Source organism: Manacus candei, unplaced genomic scaffold (genome assembly GCF_025592945.1).
Source record: "Manacus candei isolate 608988 ecotype Guabito, Panama unplaced genomic scaffold, ASM2559294v1 h1tg000034l, whole genome shotgun sequence".
NCBI lineage: Eukaryota > Metazoa > Chordata > Aves > Passeriformes > Pipridae > Manacus > Manacus candei.
The window spans coordinates 16,163,194-16,182,906 of record NW_026138082.1 but is presented as its reverse complement, the minus strand read 5'-3'; the positions used below and the strand labels follow the sequence as shown (position 1 = coordinate 16,182,906).

At 39.0% G+C, this 19,713-nt stretch overlaps 1 protein-coding gene across 2 annotated transcripts in view; it reads left to right on the top strand.

The window, feature by feature from the left end:
• LIN28B (lin-28 homolog B) overlaps nt 1–19,713 on the top strand; it is a 98,460-nt gene that overhangs the window by 12,350 nt on the left and 66,397 nt on the right. For both annotated transcript variants that reach the window (XM_051792432.1, XM_051792433.1), the window contains one exon: nt 4,302–4,486. In XM_051792432.1, the coding sequence (XP_051648392.1) occupies nt 4,302–4,486 (185 nt within the window). The remainder of the gene's footprint in view (nt 1–4,301; nt 4,487–19,713) is intronic.

The following is a 19,713-nucleotide window of genomic DNA, read 5'->3' as shown; positions in this document are numbered from 1 at the left end:
CCGTGTAAGAAACACGACGGGCATCTCATTCCGTCCAACATCGGCGGGGCGGCGCCGAGCAGCCAAGCCCGGGCAGTGGAGGAGAGGGGGCAGGGGCGCCCCGGCGCCGTCCCTGCCCCTCCTGCCTGCCCGTCGGCGAGGAGCGCTGGCTGCGCTTTGAAATGGGAAGTGGTGGCAGCATCCCGAGTTCTGCTTTCAAGTGTAAAACGCGTTTCGTTTCAAATGCACGGTGCTCCATCATTTGTTTGGATTTTGTGGGTTTTTTTTCTTTTTCCTATTTTGTTTTGGGATTTTTTGGGTTCTTTGTGTTTCTCGTTTGTTTGTTGGGGTTTTTTTGAGGTGAAGATCTTTCTTTCTTGGGGGGGGGGAGTGGTGGTTAGGGTTAGAAAGACAATTATTCCAGCTTCCTATAATTGTTTTTACCAAAATTAGCATCCATTTAGCGAAATGTAAGGATAGAAATATTTTTAATAGATAAACTGTTACCATTAGACTAATTTTTCCACGAACTGGCTTGTTCTGTAGGGTTTTTTCCCTGTTTGTCCTCTTTCCTCCTCTTCTTTGGGAGTGAATTTTGGAAGGGTGTTCGTGGGTTGGGGTTTTTTTTTTAAGTTTTCCCTTTTTTTTTTTTTTCCCCTATCTTTCCCGGAGAGTTCTCAGCTGGCAACAGCTCTCTACCTTCCACAAAACTTGAAAGGCTGATGTCCCTTGCAGGAAATGAATGAGTCGATAACATCTGACACCAGTGACCAGTCCAGTGACCCCAACCTTAATTCCACTAATACTGGAGGCCTGAAAATCTCGGTAAAGACCCATTGCAAATCCCACCCCCCTCCATTTTACAAAATCTGCACTTATTTTGCAACGTAAGAAATAATTTACAACCAATATATTTACAGACTTTTATTTATGTCGTTTTGTAGTCTTTATTTATCGAAGAACACATACTGATTTTTTTCACTGAAATTTGCTAATAAGACATTTTGTCCATTTAATGAACTCCATCCACTCGTTTGTGTCTGTTTAACCAATATTCTAGCCTTTAAGAATTTTTTATACCAAATGTCGTTAAAATAAATCAATCTTTCAAAATAAATACCTTTAAAATGGCATTAAAGAGGATATTTTCTCTCTTTTCGAAGGGTAGAGAGATCTCATATTTTATAAAAGTGCCCTTGTGCCACAAGATAAGTACTCTTGGGCATTTCAAATAAGTGGTGTAAACATTGTTTTCTTCCGGTAACCTTAATTTCATTTTTATAGCTGGGGTTTCACGTGGCTTAAAATCTCGTACATTTATATATTAGATACCGTCCCGGTCATAAGATCCAAGCATATAAAATTACTGATTTAATATTTTAACATAATCGCTGTTGTAAGGGGGGAAGGGAGGTTATGAGCCAAAAGCAGCGGTATGTTGCACCAATGCGTAAGGCAGGTCAGTGTAGGAAGTCGACCTCACTGTTGAAATAACCTATAGGAAATTTACGGTTGACGACTGCAAAGGAATTTCGGGATTTAAAGCTTCTGCTCCACTTGCCAGGCTGCTTGTATTTGTACACTCTTGCCCACCCTCACTTCTTTCTTGCAAACGATCACCCGGAGCCTGCAACTCGGTGTTTCACACAGAAATGAGGCGCTAGGGGGGGAATTGACGCTTTCCTGAAAGGCAACAAAAGGAGTAAACAGGCCCACGGGGGCAAAGGCGTTCCCCTTAATTGGGCAGACTGATCGACGCCACTTCCCAAACAACAGCAAGTGCTTTGCAAATGCATAAGTCCCTTGCATTCAGGTTCTGAACGGATCGGTTTGTTGCTTTGGCTTTTGTTTGTGTGTCCTTGGGATAAGACAGAATGCCGGGCGGGACGGAGTGGGCTAATAAGAAAGTCATTGAGCCCAGGTTTTAAATAGGTATGGGCAATGTTTTTAAGATAGATATAATACTGGATGTAAAGCGAGGTTATATGCGAGGAGGTGGTGATGAGGACAGAATACTGTCATCTGTACCTTTACACTAACGGAGATGAACAGATGGAAAATAAAACGAATTCTCACCTAATTAGTCTGTTTGTTTATTCTGACGTCTGTAAAAATATTTTAAGAGCATTTGGGGGTGAGTACAGCAACGGAAAGGCTAGAGGGCAGGGCGATAGCTGTGTACCTGTGAGCGCGGAAGGGGAGTGCCTTTGCAAAGGGGCTGTGACCAAGCCCTTCACCCATCACACATTTCTTTAACGAACTGGATCCCCTCTCCCGCTGGCAGTGAAGACTTAAAACAGCAGTCCCCCGGTCAGCTTTATTCCTCCCCTCTTTGTCTTCTTCTCCAAGGGTTTTGTTTGTTTGTTTGTTTTTTCCGCCCTCCTCTTCTCCAGTAAATCCTTTTCTCTGACAGTCCTCTCCCAACTGCTGATTGAGGTTCAGTCCAATTCTCGCTTGAAAACTAGTCTCTTATTTAGGAAGTCATTAATCACATCCCCTCCCCCGGAAAGAGATGGCGGAGAAACCTGTGAAGTACAATTCCTCGCCCCATCCCCCCTTCAGAAATGTTTTGAAACGCTAAACCTCCGCACATTCTGGGCCATATTAAGGTGATATCGCGTTTCCGGCGCGCTTTTAATTTGAATGCGAAATTAGTAACGATCCGGTTATACATCTGCCCACGTTTTGCGCAGAGGGTGACACAGATGCTTCCCGGCGTCCCCCGTCCGTGTCTGTACACACGTGTGTCCCTCATCCGTGAGCATCTCGCCTTCGTGTGCGTACGCGGACCCCGCCCGCAGTGGGCACAGACACCCCCATAATCTCCTCTGCACGGCCGCCCCTACATGTAGCTGCTGTTCCGTGGGCTGTATCTAGAAACACACGGATCTTCCTATGGATTTCTGCATGCACGGGGGGGGGGGGGGGGGGCAGAAACCCCAGAATAATACGTCATCTCTATTTCCCGTAAAGAAGCGTGCAGATTAGCTGTCCGAAAAGGAAGGAGAAAAAAAAAAAGCGCCGTGTTAAAAAAACTTCTTGTTCATTCATAAATTATTTTGGTGTGTCAAGCTAGTTGAAATGGCGATTGGCTGCTCCTGCCTCCTGCCAACCCCTTAAGGATCCGATGTGAAATTAGTAGCAAGAAAGCATGTAATTGACCGAGTCACGTGTGCGCAGGGGGCCAGAAACGGAGCGAGAGAGACGGGGAAAAATCAAAGAGGGAAAGCACATTAGACCATGCGAGCTAAATTTGCGATCGTTCAAAATCAGGATGTTAGATTAATGCAGAAGACCACTTCGATCCACAGGGAAAGTTTTCATCTCACGAGTTTGGAGCAGAGGGCCCGTGGGGCAACATGGCCGAAGGTTAATTTTCTTTTTCTATTGTTTTACTATGAATTTTGCTCGCTCGCTCTCTCCCCCTCTCCCCCCTCTCCTCCCCCACCCGCTTTTAACCCAACTATGCATTACCCTTTTTTAGCAGCTCGCGCAAGGGGGCTTTCTCCAAACCCATTGTTACCCAGCTCAAAACTGTTCCGTACCGCCCACACCGATTCACAACTTGAAAAGCTTTCAGGGGGCTATTGTTTGAATTGTTCCTGTTTGATTAAGCACAGTTGCAGTGGTGGGATGAGAAAACGGCTGTACACCTGTCCCAAATTTAATCGAAAGTTTATTCCAAGGAGGGATGGATACACGTTAGAAAATAGTGGTTTCGGCGCTGCATGTGCAATAACGAATTGTGCAATCTACCCAATTTTGCTTATTCTCTCTCCTCCACCCCTCCTCGGCCGGCCTCCCCCCTCGCCCCCCCGGTCCTGCGCCTTGCGAGGAGAGACTAATTGGGCTGAGAATTTCTGTTGAGAAATGGGATCGGTGTTAAACCAGCAATATTCAAGTAAAGTATCGCGTTCCGCGCTGTAATGTGGCTGAAAGATGGAGTTAAATGGAAAAATACACGTATGTACAGAAACGTGGGCTGCCTTGGGCACAGAGAGAGGGAGAGCCTCCGTGCGCAGTGTTTCCTCTCTGTAACCTCCGGTGATTTTATTTTTTTACGTATTTTGGGGAGAAGGTGTTTTATTTTAGGATTTAGGAAAATATATGCACTTTTCGTCGTTGGCTTTTTGATTTTGCTTTGTTTTCCTGGGTTTTTTTTCCCCTGTTCCGTTTGTAGTAGCTCCTTTATACAGCGGCAAAAGGATGTTACCAGAATTTAACTCTTTGCTTTGCATCTTGTCCCATTCTTCCTTCTTTCCCCCCCCTTCCCCCTCACCCCTTACACACACCCCCCTCCGCCTTTCCCTCTTCCTCAGCAGGGGCGAGTAAAGGTGGAGACGAGCCCGGAAAGTTGCCGGAGCAGGAAGAAGAGGAGGAATCCCAGGTTTTGCACGGAACCGGCCATTGCAAATGGTTCAATGTGAGAATGGGATTCGGGTTCATCTCCATGAGCAACCGAGAGGGAAGCCCCTTGGAGTCTCCAGTTGATGTCTTTGTACACCAAGTAAGACCCATTTTTGTCTTCCATCTCAGCCTGCCACATTTGGTTGAGTTCAGTGGGACTCTGGTTTCATGTGAAGTAACCTATTTTTTTCTAGGTATTTAGGAACATCTGTAATTAAAAAGTTGCCTTAGGTAGTGGTTTTGTTGGCAGCGTTACAATTTGAGTAAATAAGGTCGTTAGATTGTGCTTAGTCTCCGTGGCTGGAGATTTGTGTAAAGAGATAATGTTTCCTCGTATCTTTCTCCTTGGTTAGAAACGTCTCCTGTGGTTTTTATTTATTTTCAAATGTCACACTTTTTAAGGTTTATCATTTGTCACCAGACTGATCAGAAGCAGATAAGCCTTTCCTTGAAACTGTTTAAAATTAAGCTGGGAAAAGGATAAATAAATGTCGGGATTCATTCAAATAACATATGAGTAGTTTTAAACGGTTTACTTGTAAACCTCGAATTACTTTTTAAAAGCTCATCTGAGATTAGTTAGTGAAATTAAGACATAATTATAGCGTTATTTTGTAGTAATTCAGACCTGAGAGCGTCCCTGTGGTGATACTCTGAAGCATGTATGTGGTTTGGTTGGTTGATTTTTAATTATTCCTTTCTGGGGGAAAAAAAAAAGTAGCGATTAAGGATTCAGACCAAAAGCAGCGTCTCTGTAAGGCTGAAGAGGAAAGAAGGGGTGGTCCTTGGTTTTATTTTTAAGCTCAACAGCGTGGATGGTTTTGTGTTTAGAACGTGGAAACTGGTATGAATGTCTTCACACAAAGGAGTTTCAAATGCAAAATAGGTGCAAAATGATAAAGGAACTTTTCCCGAGTTTTGTACCATGGCTCGTGAAGAAGGAGCATGTGTAGACCTTGCATGGTCCTTCTGTAAATACAGTTGGAACAATGTTATTTTGAATTTCACCCGTCTTCTCTGTGATCAGAGAACAGAAGAGAGGTATCAGGTAAAGAGACCATTTTGGGTTTGGCTAGGGCCATGTTAGGGAGGCAAAAATGCATCTTTTTACGTGGTTGTCCATTTTCTATGACGTTTGCAATGACGGGGCAGGGCGGTGTTCAATGATTATGTAGTGATTCCCTTTTAATGTTGCATTTAGTGGCCCGGCTTTATTTTGTGGTAACTTACCACCAGGGTTTTTTAAAGCATATACCTTTGATTAGGTTAGTAAAAGGGTGGCTGAATCTTCTAAAGAAACTATTGGTGGGGCATGTTTCTTTGTGGTGGGTGGTGGGGTGAACTGATCTTGCCTTATATGTGCCCTGCACCTAAGGGCCTGCACTTCTACATAGCTGCTTGCATTTGGAATTATGTACAAAGTGTAGAAACCAATAGTGAACTTACTGAATTCCTATACTTCCTGCTTTGTACTGGCATATGAGGTGCCCCCTGTTTGCTGATGCTTTTTCTCTTTAGAACCGAATGCATGAAGTACTTCTCAAAGAAAGAGCAGTCTTTTTCCTTTCCCCCCTTTCTTCCCTTGTTTGTATCTTTTTAAGTTGTGAAATTGCTCTTTAGAGTTTTATAAATTTACTTTAAAGATAACCTCTCGTTTTCTTAATGTAATTTTATGTTAATGTATGTAATTTTTTTGGTTCTCAAATAGTAGAAAAACATTTGAAGCATAGTAGTGTTGTTAATAAAAAACACATTTGGAAACAAAGATATTCTTAGAGCTGTGAAAATAGAGAAGTGTTGAACTGCATGATAACCTGATACATTTAAGTAATACTAGACAAGGTGTGTGGTTTCATAATGGAAAATAGTCGTAGAAAACAATAAAGTAGTAGTAAATTTGGAAGTTGCTATTCAGTTGTGTCTCCTAAAGGAGGGGACAAGAGAGAAATGTGAGACAAGTTTGTTTATTACAGTTTAATAATCTACAATTTATCCTAACCCCTGGTTTTCTAAGACATATCACAGTGTAAAATGCAGTGAAAACTATCATGTTTCATTGCACATAAACTGTGTGCTTCAGTCATTTTGAGTTTACTTACAGATATGTCTTACTGAATGAAGTTATTAGTATTCTGCAGTGGATTGCCCTAACAACAAAGAAAATACATTTCTCACCTTTTTCTTTCTGATTAAATCTAATACATATATATATATATATAAACTTAATGGTGACATGAATCTTCTTTCTATCAGTCAAAAGCAGAAGTTTTCTGTTTAATGTAATGGGAAGAAGTGCCATCTATTGTGTTTCAAAGTACATTTTAGATAAGTGATATTGCTATATAGAATGCTTTGTGTTAGCTGACTAATGGTAACAGTAGCAACCTGAGCATAAAAATGTCTTTAAATCTGTAATATTATTTAACAGTGCTGGTTGTACAAGACAGTCTGTTGCCTGAACAGTAATTGGACCCTATTTCTACTAGTTTCATTTTTTTGAAAAATTTAGTCATGTGAAAGGTCCTTTTCAAGGCAAAGATGTTAGTTTATTAATCTGTTGAAACAAAATATTGCTGTTCAAAACTGCTTTGAAAACACTTCATCATTTATTTGTGTGCATCAAGTGTTGCATGCATTCACTCATCCTGCAGTGTTTGTAGCTACTAGTATCATTTTATAGAATCAGGCTGTCTAAGCAGGGGAAAGAAGCTTCTAGTTTACTTAGTCGAAGTCCTGTCAAAGCTAGCTTGAGCCCTGCTGCAGTATTTTTACTTTCTTATCTTACCTTTTCTTGGTGAGGTTATGCCCAGTTTATGAGATCTTGCTATGAGCAAAAACTTACTGTATTTTAAGTAAAAATTCCTGTAATAGTTTAAGCTCACTATACCTAGACTTTTGAGCTTCTAAAAAATAATTTTGCTCTCTTCTTGTAGTTTCTTCTTGGTTGTGAGCAGATTATAGTATGTTTTTCTGAAGTCAGTGCTTTGCTAGTTGTATATATATATTTAGAGAACAGTGCTTTTGTTCGGATTTCTCTCCCCTTTCACTCAGCAAAAGTACCGTTTGTGAAACAGCTGCAGTATTGAGTTTTTAACTCTACCTTTTAAGTCCCTCCTATAGCGTTAATCATTTGGATTGATCTTTTCTGAACTACCTTCAGATTGTTGTTACCCTTCTGGTAATGAGGTACTTAGAGCTAGATATGTTATTTAAGGTAGAAACACGTCAGCCATTATATATGTGCATCTGTGTGTCTACAGTGGAATTGCATACACCTACAAACGTCTACATTCTTGTCCTTTTTAGCTTTATTCTGATACAGTTTGTATCTTTAAGTCACGTGTTTGAGTCATTCAGGGTCATATAAAAATTACAAGTCCTAAAAAAATTTAATTTTTCAAACACAAGCCATGACCAATGCAGCAATGTGCCTAGTCCATTGTTCCTGTCTTTTTATTTTTCTGTCTTTCTCTGTCTTTTTCTGTTGTTTTCTAGTCCTCTGTTTCTTTAAAAAAAAAAACAACAAAAAAACAAATAGAAGAGTAGCAATGTTTGTCCTTTGTAACACTGTTAAATCCAAGGAATGTGCACCTTACTGAATTTGGCTCAGTATTGTCATTTGTACTCTTAGTAGCTTACCATGGGATGAATAATACAGCTTGCTTCTCTCTTTGATGTGAATTCTGGACATAGTTATTTGTGAGCGGGTCTTGTTAAATTTTACAAAAAAATCTATTTCTCAAAGGGTAAAACAGACTGGAAAGGTGAAGTGAGTGAAACATTTTGTGGTGCACGTGAAAAGAGGTCTTCAATGCAAAGAACTAAGAAGAGCTGAAGCTCTTATAAAATCAGAAAAGGATGATGTTTGTTATAATTTTTTTGCATTTTCAAAATTGTATACACAACTTGGATACGTACAACTTCTTTGGATGCTGGCAGTAAGGAAAAAATGCTGTGTATTCTTTTTTGCACACACTTTTTACAGACTAAGTTAGAAACATGTCTCTTTTCCTTTGCTTAGCGTGAAGCCCAGATGTTAGAGATGATAATGAAGGGTAGGGTGCTGAGTGTAAACAGATACAATTAAATACATGTATGTGAATATCAATGGTTGTAAATTTCTCTTTCTCAATAATGTGGTCTTTCAGGATGGGATGGATTGTTCAGTTTAGATGATGTTTGTTGGGACCTGGCTCTGTAGTTCAAAATTCTTACCACATTAAGGGATTTCTGAACGTGGAACCTTAAGCACAATCCTTCTTTGGGATCCTCTTTTATGAGATGGGGAGAGGAAGGAAGGGAGGAGCAGCATTTAGGAGCTGGTGTATTTTGTTTTCTCATTAAAAGGAACATAGTTGGCTTGAAATTTTTCACTTTCATCTGAACTTTCTTACTGTTGCTACAAGTTACTGTTACTACGAGATTCGATAAAAATGAAAGTCTTTTTTCTTTCATTGAGTTCTTCTGCACTGTACTATCATTGTATATTATAAATTTTGCTCCTATTGTTTCAAGCACCTTCAACAAAAGAAAGGAAAAAGTAGTGAGACTAGTATGGCTGTAAACAGAAGAATAAATGGAAAATGGGACATATAAGCAGCATCTGAAAAGTCTTTTCCCTTGCTTGACCAACCATCCCTTTTGATGATGAATCAGATGCCTGTTCTTTGAACCCCTAGTATTTTAGGCACAGTTGAACTACTTTTTCTAGGACACAGTTGGGCATGGGATGTTACACTCAATGTTGAATTGTGAACACATGTAATCCCATGCTTTTGCAAGGATGCATTCATACATCTAGCATACCTTTTCCATTTTTTTATTATTGGGAGCACGTAAAAAGGTATTTAATTGTTCAGGATAGCTGAAAGTTCTAGGCAAGCAGGAGGGATCAGTATTGCATTGCTCCTTATTGTTAAATGTGACATAGCAGTACCTGTTTTGGAATATAGAAGTCTTTATGCAGAATATGCTATTAAAACCTTGCCATCTTTTACTTCTGCTAGGGACCAAGCAAGCCCAGTCCTAATCAAAACAAAAGTGGCTAGCAGGATTTAGAGAGGGAAGCTGAGGAAGGAAGCGAATGGGAGTAAACGTGTGTCTGCAGTGAGCATGTGTGTGAGAGATCCGGCAGAGATCAAACGTGTGGGTGTCAAAGTCTGCTCAGCAGCCTCAGCGTGTGTAGGTAGCATCTGTGATGGGTACCTGCTGGGGACCCGGAGCAAAGCTTTGGCACTCACCGAGCTGTGTTGCAGCATACAGAGAAAACTGACTTTAAATTATGGGGACCATGGATTTGCAGTGTGGAGCACTACAGCATTGGGATTTTTTTTTTATTTATTTATTTTGGCTACTAATTTTGCCATTCCTAGATTTCAAATCTTGCCTATGGACACATAGATGGCAAAATATACTTCACTGACAGCTTGATAATTTAAGATGGTTGTCTAAAGAAACTTGTAATTTGGTTATTTAAGTTACGGAGCCACCATCTTCTGAACCTTCCAGATTTCATCTGTTTACATCTAAACCCAACATTACAGTACACTTTTATTGATAGAACTATGTAGCATTTCAGTGAAGAGCAACACCATTAAACCTAAGTGGTGTTAAATCAGATCAGATTTTGCTGAAGGATTTTAAACATTGCATGTTGACAAGCAAAAATCACAAGTAGCCCAAAGGCCTGCAGTGGGACTACTGTGTCTTAAGGGATATTACCTCTTTGGCAGAGCAGTAAGTACACCCTTTCCAGAGCATGCTGTCCTCCTTTTCTCCAAGACTGAGGAAGTTGTGCACAGGGGTTGGGATACTGGAAGGAAGAGGATATTTTGTCTGAGGCACAAACATAAGATATCAAAGCAGATACATGAACTGAAGCTAAAAGGAAATGAATTGTCAGATTGGGGAAAATGTTGTTATTGTTGCTTGTCCTGGTTTGCAACTACATTACTGAGGTATAAGTATATCTAGAGCCACCCAGAGTTTTGTTTCAGACTCTTTAAAAAGTATACTCCCATGTAAATATTGTTTAATTTATCCTCCTTATGTAACCTATCACAGTAAAGGCCTGTCATTTTTCACCACTAATTATCAACAGAAGCAAAATTAGGCCCATCAGTTTCTACAGAGTTGTATAAAAGTGACTGTAAAGGTATAATTTAAGAAAGATCCTAGGAACATAGAAACCAGAGGGTAAAGACTGTTTATGATGTTTCTTAAAACAAACACAAATAAATAAGGACATGATGTTTACATTTTTAATTCCCTGTATGTAAGGGTGCCTTTTTTTCACCTTTTGTTAAATCAGCTGAAAGTTACCAGGATGGTTAGAAAGCTATTATGTGATACTTGGCTCTTTTAAGGGACATTACTCAGGACAGGTTTGGACTGGCTTTTGCTTGCTCGATGTCACCGATGAAAGCAGTGATCCTTAAATTGCTAGTACATAAGCAGAGTATCAGTAAACACCTCTGTATGGAAGGTGGGCAAGTGCTTCTGGTTGCTTGAGCCCATTTAGTTGGAGAAACTGATGTCCAGGCTTTTCCTCAGATTATTCTGGCTGTTCCTGACTTAAAATGGAGGGGGAGTTAACTCCTTGGGAGATGGCTAGGAGGGAATTCCAGATCCTTACTCCAGAGATGTCTCAGCTGCTTGCAGAGCAGCTGTGGAACTTGCTGCAAGTTTCACAATCTGCTGTATTATGGAAAACTGGCACTGAATTTGATTTTTTCATAACATGCAAAGCTGTAACAGAGAGCAGGTCAGCAGCTGCTCTGCAAGCAGCTGAGTAAGGCTTTGCAGTAGCAGTGTGAGTTAATAGGTGGAGGTTGAAACTCTCACAGTCACCCTTCTTGGTGGAAATCCTATGGCCATGACTTTACTTTTACATTTGGCAGCAGTGCTGCTGCCTCAGTAAGCTTCAACAGCTTTGATATCACTCTTCCTGTAGGGCTAGCATGAGCGCTTGTGGAGCTGCATGGCAAACTCAGCTGGGAAAATATTTAGGTTTGTGTCTGATTTTTATCATTTTTCATATCAGATAAACCCCATGATCCCCACAAATATGGGTGGGCAGTGTTGGCACCATGGAAGGATGGCCAAGGATGTAAGCAAGCAGATGCCAGGGTGAGGTGAAGGTATTGGAGGAAAGAGGTGGAAGCTACTGTCACAGAAATGTGAATGAAACTGCAGTCTCCTCTGGTGCAAAACAGAAGAATACTGGTGTTCCCACCTTCAGCTGGGGATGGAGAGACAATGAAAGTGATAGTGATTTCCAAGAAAAAGGGCATTTGAGGGTATTGGGAAGAGTACAAGCATCTGAGCTCTCCTTGGAAGTGGAATGTTTCAGGAATCTTTGGGTCACATTTCAGTATTATAGCTTTCTCTTTTTGTTGTTTAGTGGTTACAGTTCAGTGGTGGCACTGAAATACATTGATTGCAGTTTTTAAAAGGCACTATTTATAAATCAAAAAAATTGGGGAATTTTTGGTTCATGTAAAGAGTATGTGTTTCTTCCACAGAAGAGAAATAAGTGTATTTACAGGGTATGTTCATAATAATTTGAATATATCTTTTTAGTAGATAGGTGAGAGCTTAGTGAAATTAGTTGATACTCTGAGAAGTATAGCTCCTGAATTATTCCATATGTATGGAATTTCAACTCTGAAAATTAAATACATCAACATTGAGGTGATTTGTCTGAGAGTGTGTAGAATATTCTTGTTCTATTATCCGTGCAGGAGCCAAGAAAATCACACAAATAATTTCTATTCCGAAGTTTTGATCTGGTGCTAGAATTACATTTTTTGGAAGGAGGGAGGCTGAAATGTTTGAGTTCATCCTGTTAGCACGATAGGTTAGTATTTTCACCTCTTAAAATTGTTTAACAGGTAAAATTTGAGTGAATGCATATTTAATCAGTATTTAGAGTGTATGAATTTATCTACAAAATCAAAATAATATTCCATGACTGCTATAGATCTTACACTCTGTTAGAAAACACTAATGATGTTATTACATTCATAAGTGTGTAATTTTCATGAATTTAGCTGATACTGGCTTTCCCGTCAAAGATAATCTGTTCCCAGAGAGGCCCTCTTTTAATTAGTCATGATAATTTATAGGCATGCAGCGTTGAGGGATTTTTTTTTTTCCTTGATTGCTTTTATTTTAGTGCCACTTGAGGCTACTTTAACATTTGTGTTATAATTTTCTCTGTTTATGGTCATATAAATATATGCACCAAAATATTCCCAGGGCTGAAATTCAGAGTAAAAGTGATAGCCATTGTGTACTTTAGGGAGACTAGAATAACATCAATGTGTATTTTTTTCAAAGTACAGATGTCTTTAAAATATCTTAATAGTGCACATGTGCTATATTTTAAAAAATGTTTTATTTCATTTTACAACTGTGTTTTGCAAGGTAATAATCAAAATCATGGTTGGTTTTATGGGCTATTTATAATAATACTATTGTAGGGGAAATATGGGGTTTTAAAAAGCCTCTGCTGATGACTTATAGTAATTTCTGAATCTTCTTAGACTAATTATATTGGAAATACTAGAAATACAGAAAAGTAGTAGTACAGAATGTACCTAATAGACCCAAGCTGACTTCTGTAAACTCTGGATTAGATCCCCAACTACTCCCGGTATTTAACGGATATATATTGTTATCTCTCCCTGTTTAATTACCTGGCCTAAAACATGCAGATTACACATCTTGAGAATTAGCCATTTTGAACGCTAAAGTGGAATAAGATCTAAGAATTATTCAAAAACCTGTTTGCTACCCTCTTCCCCAGATATTAAATTCAGTAGTGTATCAGGTGAATGGAAATTTGAGAATTGATTCAACAGCAGACAAAACCTCATCCTGAATGTAATGAAACTATTACATCCCTTCTCTTCTTGTGGATATTACAGACCCGATGGGCCAAATTCTGCTCAGTCTTCTGTAAAGTGATCCCACTGACCTGTGAAACTTGTGCAATAAAACGGGCAGTATTAGAAGTGGATTTTAAGTCTCCTGTATTAATGCTTTTACTGGAAGTATGTAGTTTACAGCCTTTTGTTTTCGTAAGGCTGTCTGTGCGTTTCGTGCTCAAAAACATGCATGCTATATTGTGATCTGAGCTATTCCCTGTACAGTGCCTAAAATGTAGAGTAGTAAACAGGGTTTAGTCCCTGCTGCTTAATTAAAAGTTGGCTAAAAGTGGTACAGCTTGTCAAGTTCATGCATATGCATTATGTTATATATGCAACTTGGATATATTTTTCATAACGTGCTACTTTTTTTGTACTGTGAATGTCTAATATTTAATGTCTTACCTAAATTCAACTGACCTCTCATCTGCCAGAATGCTTTGATCCAAAGGTCTCAGGCTGATAATGTTCTGGGTTTTTTCATCTTCTTGTTGAAAAATTGCTCAGTCCCAAATAATTTCCTCACATAGGAAGGAGTGGTAGAAGTATGTGAATTGCTCCCAGTGTGGAAAACACCCCTCACTGTTCGTGCAGGCAGGTTCTGTTGAAGGTGAATGAAGTTCACCTTTGTGGTCGAAGCACCCTGAGATCTAGAACAGCTATTCAGCTCTGTGCAGGGCCTTTGATTTCTGGCAGGGGTGATGGGATGCAGTAGGTATTTTTTTAAAAAATAAAATTAAAATAATAATAATTTAAAAAAATTTTTTTTAAACTTCGTAACTGCCATATTGCATATCTATGTTCACAAGGGGAAGGATGGGAATCTCCCTGGCAGGATCCTTCAGGATCTGTCTTCTTCCCAGGCCTTTATATTAGGGATGTAGAGATACTAGTCAGATACAAGGGAGATCACTGACTGGTGAGGAGGAGGAAGTAGCTGAACTTTCTGCTCAGGCAAGAGAGGGTGAACAGTTCAGAGATTTAGAGCCATAATATAGTCCTCAAATATTTGTGAATGCAGTTAGCCAAAAAATATCCATTTCACCACAGTGCTTAACAGCTCTCCACTACAGTGAATAAAATTCTCATTTGGCTGTGCCAAATCTGCTTTGTTTGCCTGCTTCACGTTTGTGTGTCTGCATGGTGTGTGTGAATTAAAGAAAGCACATTACATTTGTAATAGCTGTTTTATACCAGTCAAAATCACATTTGTTTAATGTTTTCATGTAGCATGTTTTGCAGAAACTTGTTTAATGGGTGGGAAATGTAGGTAGAAGTTAACTCTGTAAGGAATGCATGGTTTCTTGTATAGGGGTCTGGGTGGCTCTGGCATGCAGGCTGATTTTAACTAACAGGGCATCCTGTTCGTTGTGTGTGATTCTGATTTAGAAACTATTGCAACCTGGAAAAAAAAGATAAAATAATTTTTAGAAGTGTTTTTAATTGACTTCAAGAAATAGTGATAATTGTTAAAGGCAGACATTACTTGAGGGTGATTGATCTGGATGTGAAGGAGATGCATAAAGAAACTTAATTTTTGATACTGTAGAGATCTTTTCATGTCACCATTGACTTTACAGGACTAGTCACAAAGAGAGGACTGTAGGATTGAACTGTAGATGATAAGAGAGCAAAAGATTTTAAATGCACATGGTTAAGATGAAATGAATATTAAAGATTTTCAAGTAGTATAGTACATCTGAAGATAGAATTTTTGCTTAGACCTACTGGAATAGGATTTTGTTAGTGTTAATTCATGCTTTCGTGAACACTTAATGGAACAGTAAATACCACATCTTTCACTGAAGTAGTGCTTAATTCTCCTGAACTGTGGTCCATTACCTACACTAAGAAAGTAGGCTATCAGATTCTCTTCTTAGCAATACCTTCTCTTCATCAATAATTAAAAAAAAATTTAAAAATCTACTACACATTCCAAAATAGGATCAATCAGATTTGAAAATTATGTGAATTCAAAATACTGATTGAAAAGATTCCTTTAAATATAATCTATACCTACACTGTCTTTAGTAGAAATTCTCAAAGACTTTTGTAAAAAATAAAAATGCATATTTCACTTTATAGGTCTTTGCATTTAGTGACTTCCTAACATTTTTCAGGAACGCAAATGCTTTTAAAATTTAATCTGCAGTCTACTTTGAGCAACAAAATCTCTTCATGTTTAATAATGTGATAGATTCAGTTTCCCCAAAGAATTTTTACATTAATCTTCATAAATTTTTTTAATTAAGCAATTACATATTTTTAATGGCAGATTAATTATTTTTGTAATATATTTTCTTTTTTACTGACAATAATCACCAGCAGTTTATTGGAAAATGATAGCGCATTCCATGCTTATGTGGGTTTAGTGTTAATCTTCACACAGATAGTACTTCTTCCTTGGATGATCATTGTTTAACTGGTGACAGCTGTAAATGGACCAAGATTAGACTGTTGCAGTGGCTACAGTTGAAGCATTTGGCCAAAGATTAATTATTTTTAGTATTCATTATGTTATAGTATAATCAATGTTTAAGATTTTCTGTGATCTTATACATATTAATTTTTTTTTTCATATGGGAATCAGTATATTTTTTAAAATTGTATATAAAACAATGCTATGTTTTTATAGTTATAGTTTGATGTCCTTTTATCCATATGTCCATTACAAGGGATCTAAACTGGCATTGACCACAACAGGTGTCATGAAACGCACCTATAGTATATTATATTCTCTTGAGTGAGGTAATATCATAAAATGATTGATTTTTGTTGTAGTATTTTTGGTTTTAGGATGATGAATATAATCTAATAGTTAAATGCTTAAAAACTGGTAAACCTTAGCTTAGTTTCTGTTTTCTCCCTCCATCTGATGTGCATTTTCAAAGTACAGTATGTTTTAGCAACAGTTCAAGGACCAAATGTTACTAAGACATGAAACGTTGAGCCAGGTGAAATCAGTGAAATAGTTTCAAGAAGTTTCAATATGTATGCCCAATTCCTCTCAAGGATTTTTTTTTCTGATCGTTTCAGTTGGGAACTTAGATACTTGAACTAGAAAATCTTAATTAAGTAAATGAAAGGGGGGTTTGTGTGTATAGACTATCATTTACTGTATTTGTTTTTACTATCTTTGCGAGTGCTTTGCAATCTTTAAAATGCCCCCAAAACAAATTATATTACAGTATTATTTGTATGAACTTATCATACATGAAGGTTCATCTAAATTTCTTGCAGCACATTCAGCAGCGTCTTCATTAGTTTAAGCATAGCTTTGCCATTTTGTGGGCAAGTTTGAAATTCCTGGCATTTCAGGTCAAAAAGAGGACTTGGCAGATAATTATTTATTGATAGTATGTAAGAAAATAAAAATGTGTACTGATCTATGACTTTCTCCATTTAAGTGAACATGTAAAAAGTTTAGTATGGGTTTTTTTGTTACTGTTTGAATCCAACTGTTTAATAAAGTTAATCTGAATTTATGTCTTACGAGAACGTTGTTCTTCTGGGCACACTCACATCTCGTTGCCAAATTTTTAAAGACGATGGACAAAAACCCAAATTGTTTCCTTTTATTAAATCTGTATGGAAGTAAATTATCAAACAATAAGGGACTTGCTAAATACAGAAAAAAGACATTAATCCTTGTGTCCTTTAAAAATTGGTTTGTTGAAAAATACTGGTTACATAATTGTAAAATAATTTTTAAACATTTAGTAAACAAAATACTTTTGTGTCAAAAGCAGATGTTCAGATTTTGAAATGTCAGGTTTCCAAGAATTTGATAAATTTTATAAAAAGCTTTATGGTAACAATGTTGCCATCAAAATGTTACTGTTAAAAAGCCACATTCAAGCGTTAAGAAAATTAAATTAGAAAAATTAATTTAGATATTATGCAAAAGACCCACAATGAAATATTCATTATGAATATGTGGTAGTATAGAAAATACAAGATCTTTCAAATATTTGCATACAAGCCTTCTACAGCATTCATGCGTGTTTCAGGAAAGAGATTTAACAGTGTAGCTCAGTTTGGATCCTGCTGCATAAAGGAATGGCAGAGAGTGATGCTGACTGGAACTGGGGTTTTTATATTTGCCAGTCCCCTTCTGGATCAGCGCAGTGCAAACCAGCCCATATAACTGTAATCTAGATTCTGGGCCTTAATTTTTCTGCTTACTAATGAGATTTGCCAGTTGGCTGTTGTCTTCTCTGCTTCTACCACTGGCATGGTTGGAGGAAAACCTCTGGTCTGGCGAGGAATGAACTATGCTTTTTTTCTTGCACAGATGTTGCATTTATTGTGCGTTCAGTTGGTAATACTGAAGCAGGGCAGGTTGCTTCTGGAACAGAAGCTGTCTAGGAGTGCTCTGGTGATGGAGGGACTGCAGGATGCTGCTGAGGGCTTGGGTGGGCAGAGGGGTGTTCGGGGGGCGGTGCGGGGTGTTTTCCACTGCCAGGAGTGCGGGTGCCACGTCCGCGCTGAGAAGGGTCCGGGGCCTCCTGAGCGGCGCCCTCCGCTCCCCGCCCCTGCCCGGCTGGAGCGGGAGTGGGAGGAATTTGCCCCCTCCCGGCTCAGGTTGCAGGCCTCGACCGAACCAGGGAAGCGAGGGTCAGGGCTATTCATTGCCTATCACTTCCTTAGGCCATTTATAACCCGGTCCTCCCCGGGCAGCTGACTGTGGCCCAAGGAAGTGATTGATATGAGAGACTCAAAGATCTTTTTATTACTCTCAATACAGTTTAAATGTTTTGGGGTTTTTTTCCGAAGAAAAAGCTAATTTGGCACACAGTGCAGAACTGGAAATGCTGGTATCTTAGTATCTTTGAGGATCGAAATAATGATAGATCAAAACCAGCCATCCGAGGGGCAGCACTGCTGGAACTGATGTGTTTAGTGCTGCATGCGTCCCATGTCCCCCGCACTAATGTGCATCTGTGCTCTCTTCTGGGGTGCTGGTGTGGGGCAGCAGGGACCGTCCCTACTCCCCGGCCTGGGGGACCAGAATCACAGAGTATTCTGAGTTGGAAGGGACTCACAAGGATCATCAGATCCAACTCTTAGTCTTGCACAGGACATCCCCAAGAGACACACCATGCACCCAAGAGCATTGTCCGAATGCTTCTTTGAGCTCTGTTAGGCTTGGTGACCACTCTCCTGGGGAGCCTGTTCAAGTGCCCAACCACCCTCTGTGTGAAGAACTTTTTTCTAATATCCAACCTAAATCTCTCCTGACACAGCTTCATGGCATTCCCTTGGATCCTGTCATTAGTCAACAAAGAGAAGAGACCAGTGCCTGCCATCACCCACAGATGGCAGACACTGATCTCTGAATCAGAGGTGGATATTACATCAGCCGTGACCAATTCACCATCAGCCACAGGGCACACTGATATACAGTAATGTGAATTAAAGAACTGGGAAGCAAACACTCTTCCCTGGAGTTTTGCTGCTGTTTATGCTGTGGCAGCACCCATCTGTATGGAGGTGGTGAAGAGGCCGAGCGGGGGTTCCCCCTATGCCTTGCGCTTCTCTCCCTGGCTTGCAGGAGGCACTACCTATCAAGATAGCAGCAGGGTGGCCCCCAGTATTAAAACAATCTTGAAAAGAAATGCATGTGAATCCTAAGCTAAGCCATTTCTTTGCTTTGCTGATGCTTGGAGGAAGAAGAATAGTGGATGGAGAATTAAATGTGGGTATGATGGGAAGCTGGGCATTTAGTGATTTTTGTAGACCTCTTGGCTCAATAGCTAGGCTTGCCCTCTTAATGATCAAGATAATCATGTTACTAAATAACACACCATGTTGGAGCAGAAATATTTACAGAAATATTAGAAATTTCAAAGGGAATACATTTTTATTAACAACAAATTATTTTTCTTGAACTTCTTAGAACTTTTCAGTGGTGTTTTACCTCATAGCTTAGAATTTCTTTTTAACTTTTGAGTGCTGTAATGTGACAACACACAACTTTTGAAAAATATTCAGCAGGATTATCTGCTTTTGTTTATTTGTGAGGACAGGATAGTCCTTCATGCTAAAAAGTCTTTCAGAAAGATTAATGGTTGTAGGATTCCAATCTTCCAAACACTTGTTCTTTAAAGTAAGACCTGTTCATGTAAATAAAGGTTTCAAAATTAGGACCTTAAACATTCTGCTTTTATAACTATTCGCCTCTTAAAAATGGGTCTTCCGCTTTTGTCTGTCCTTGGGCAAAGTTCCACATGGAGTTGATGGGATTTTTTTAACTTGTGTTAGAACTATAGCTTTAGTACTTAAAATGCTTCTTTGAGAAAAGGATTGATGGTCTATTAGAATTTTTTTCTTTATAAAAACACAAAAAGTAGTGCATATATATACACTTTATATACATCTCTATATAATATATATA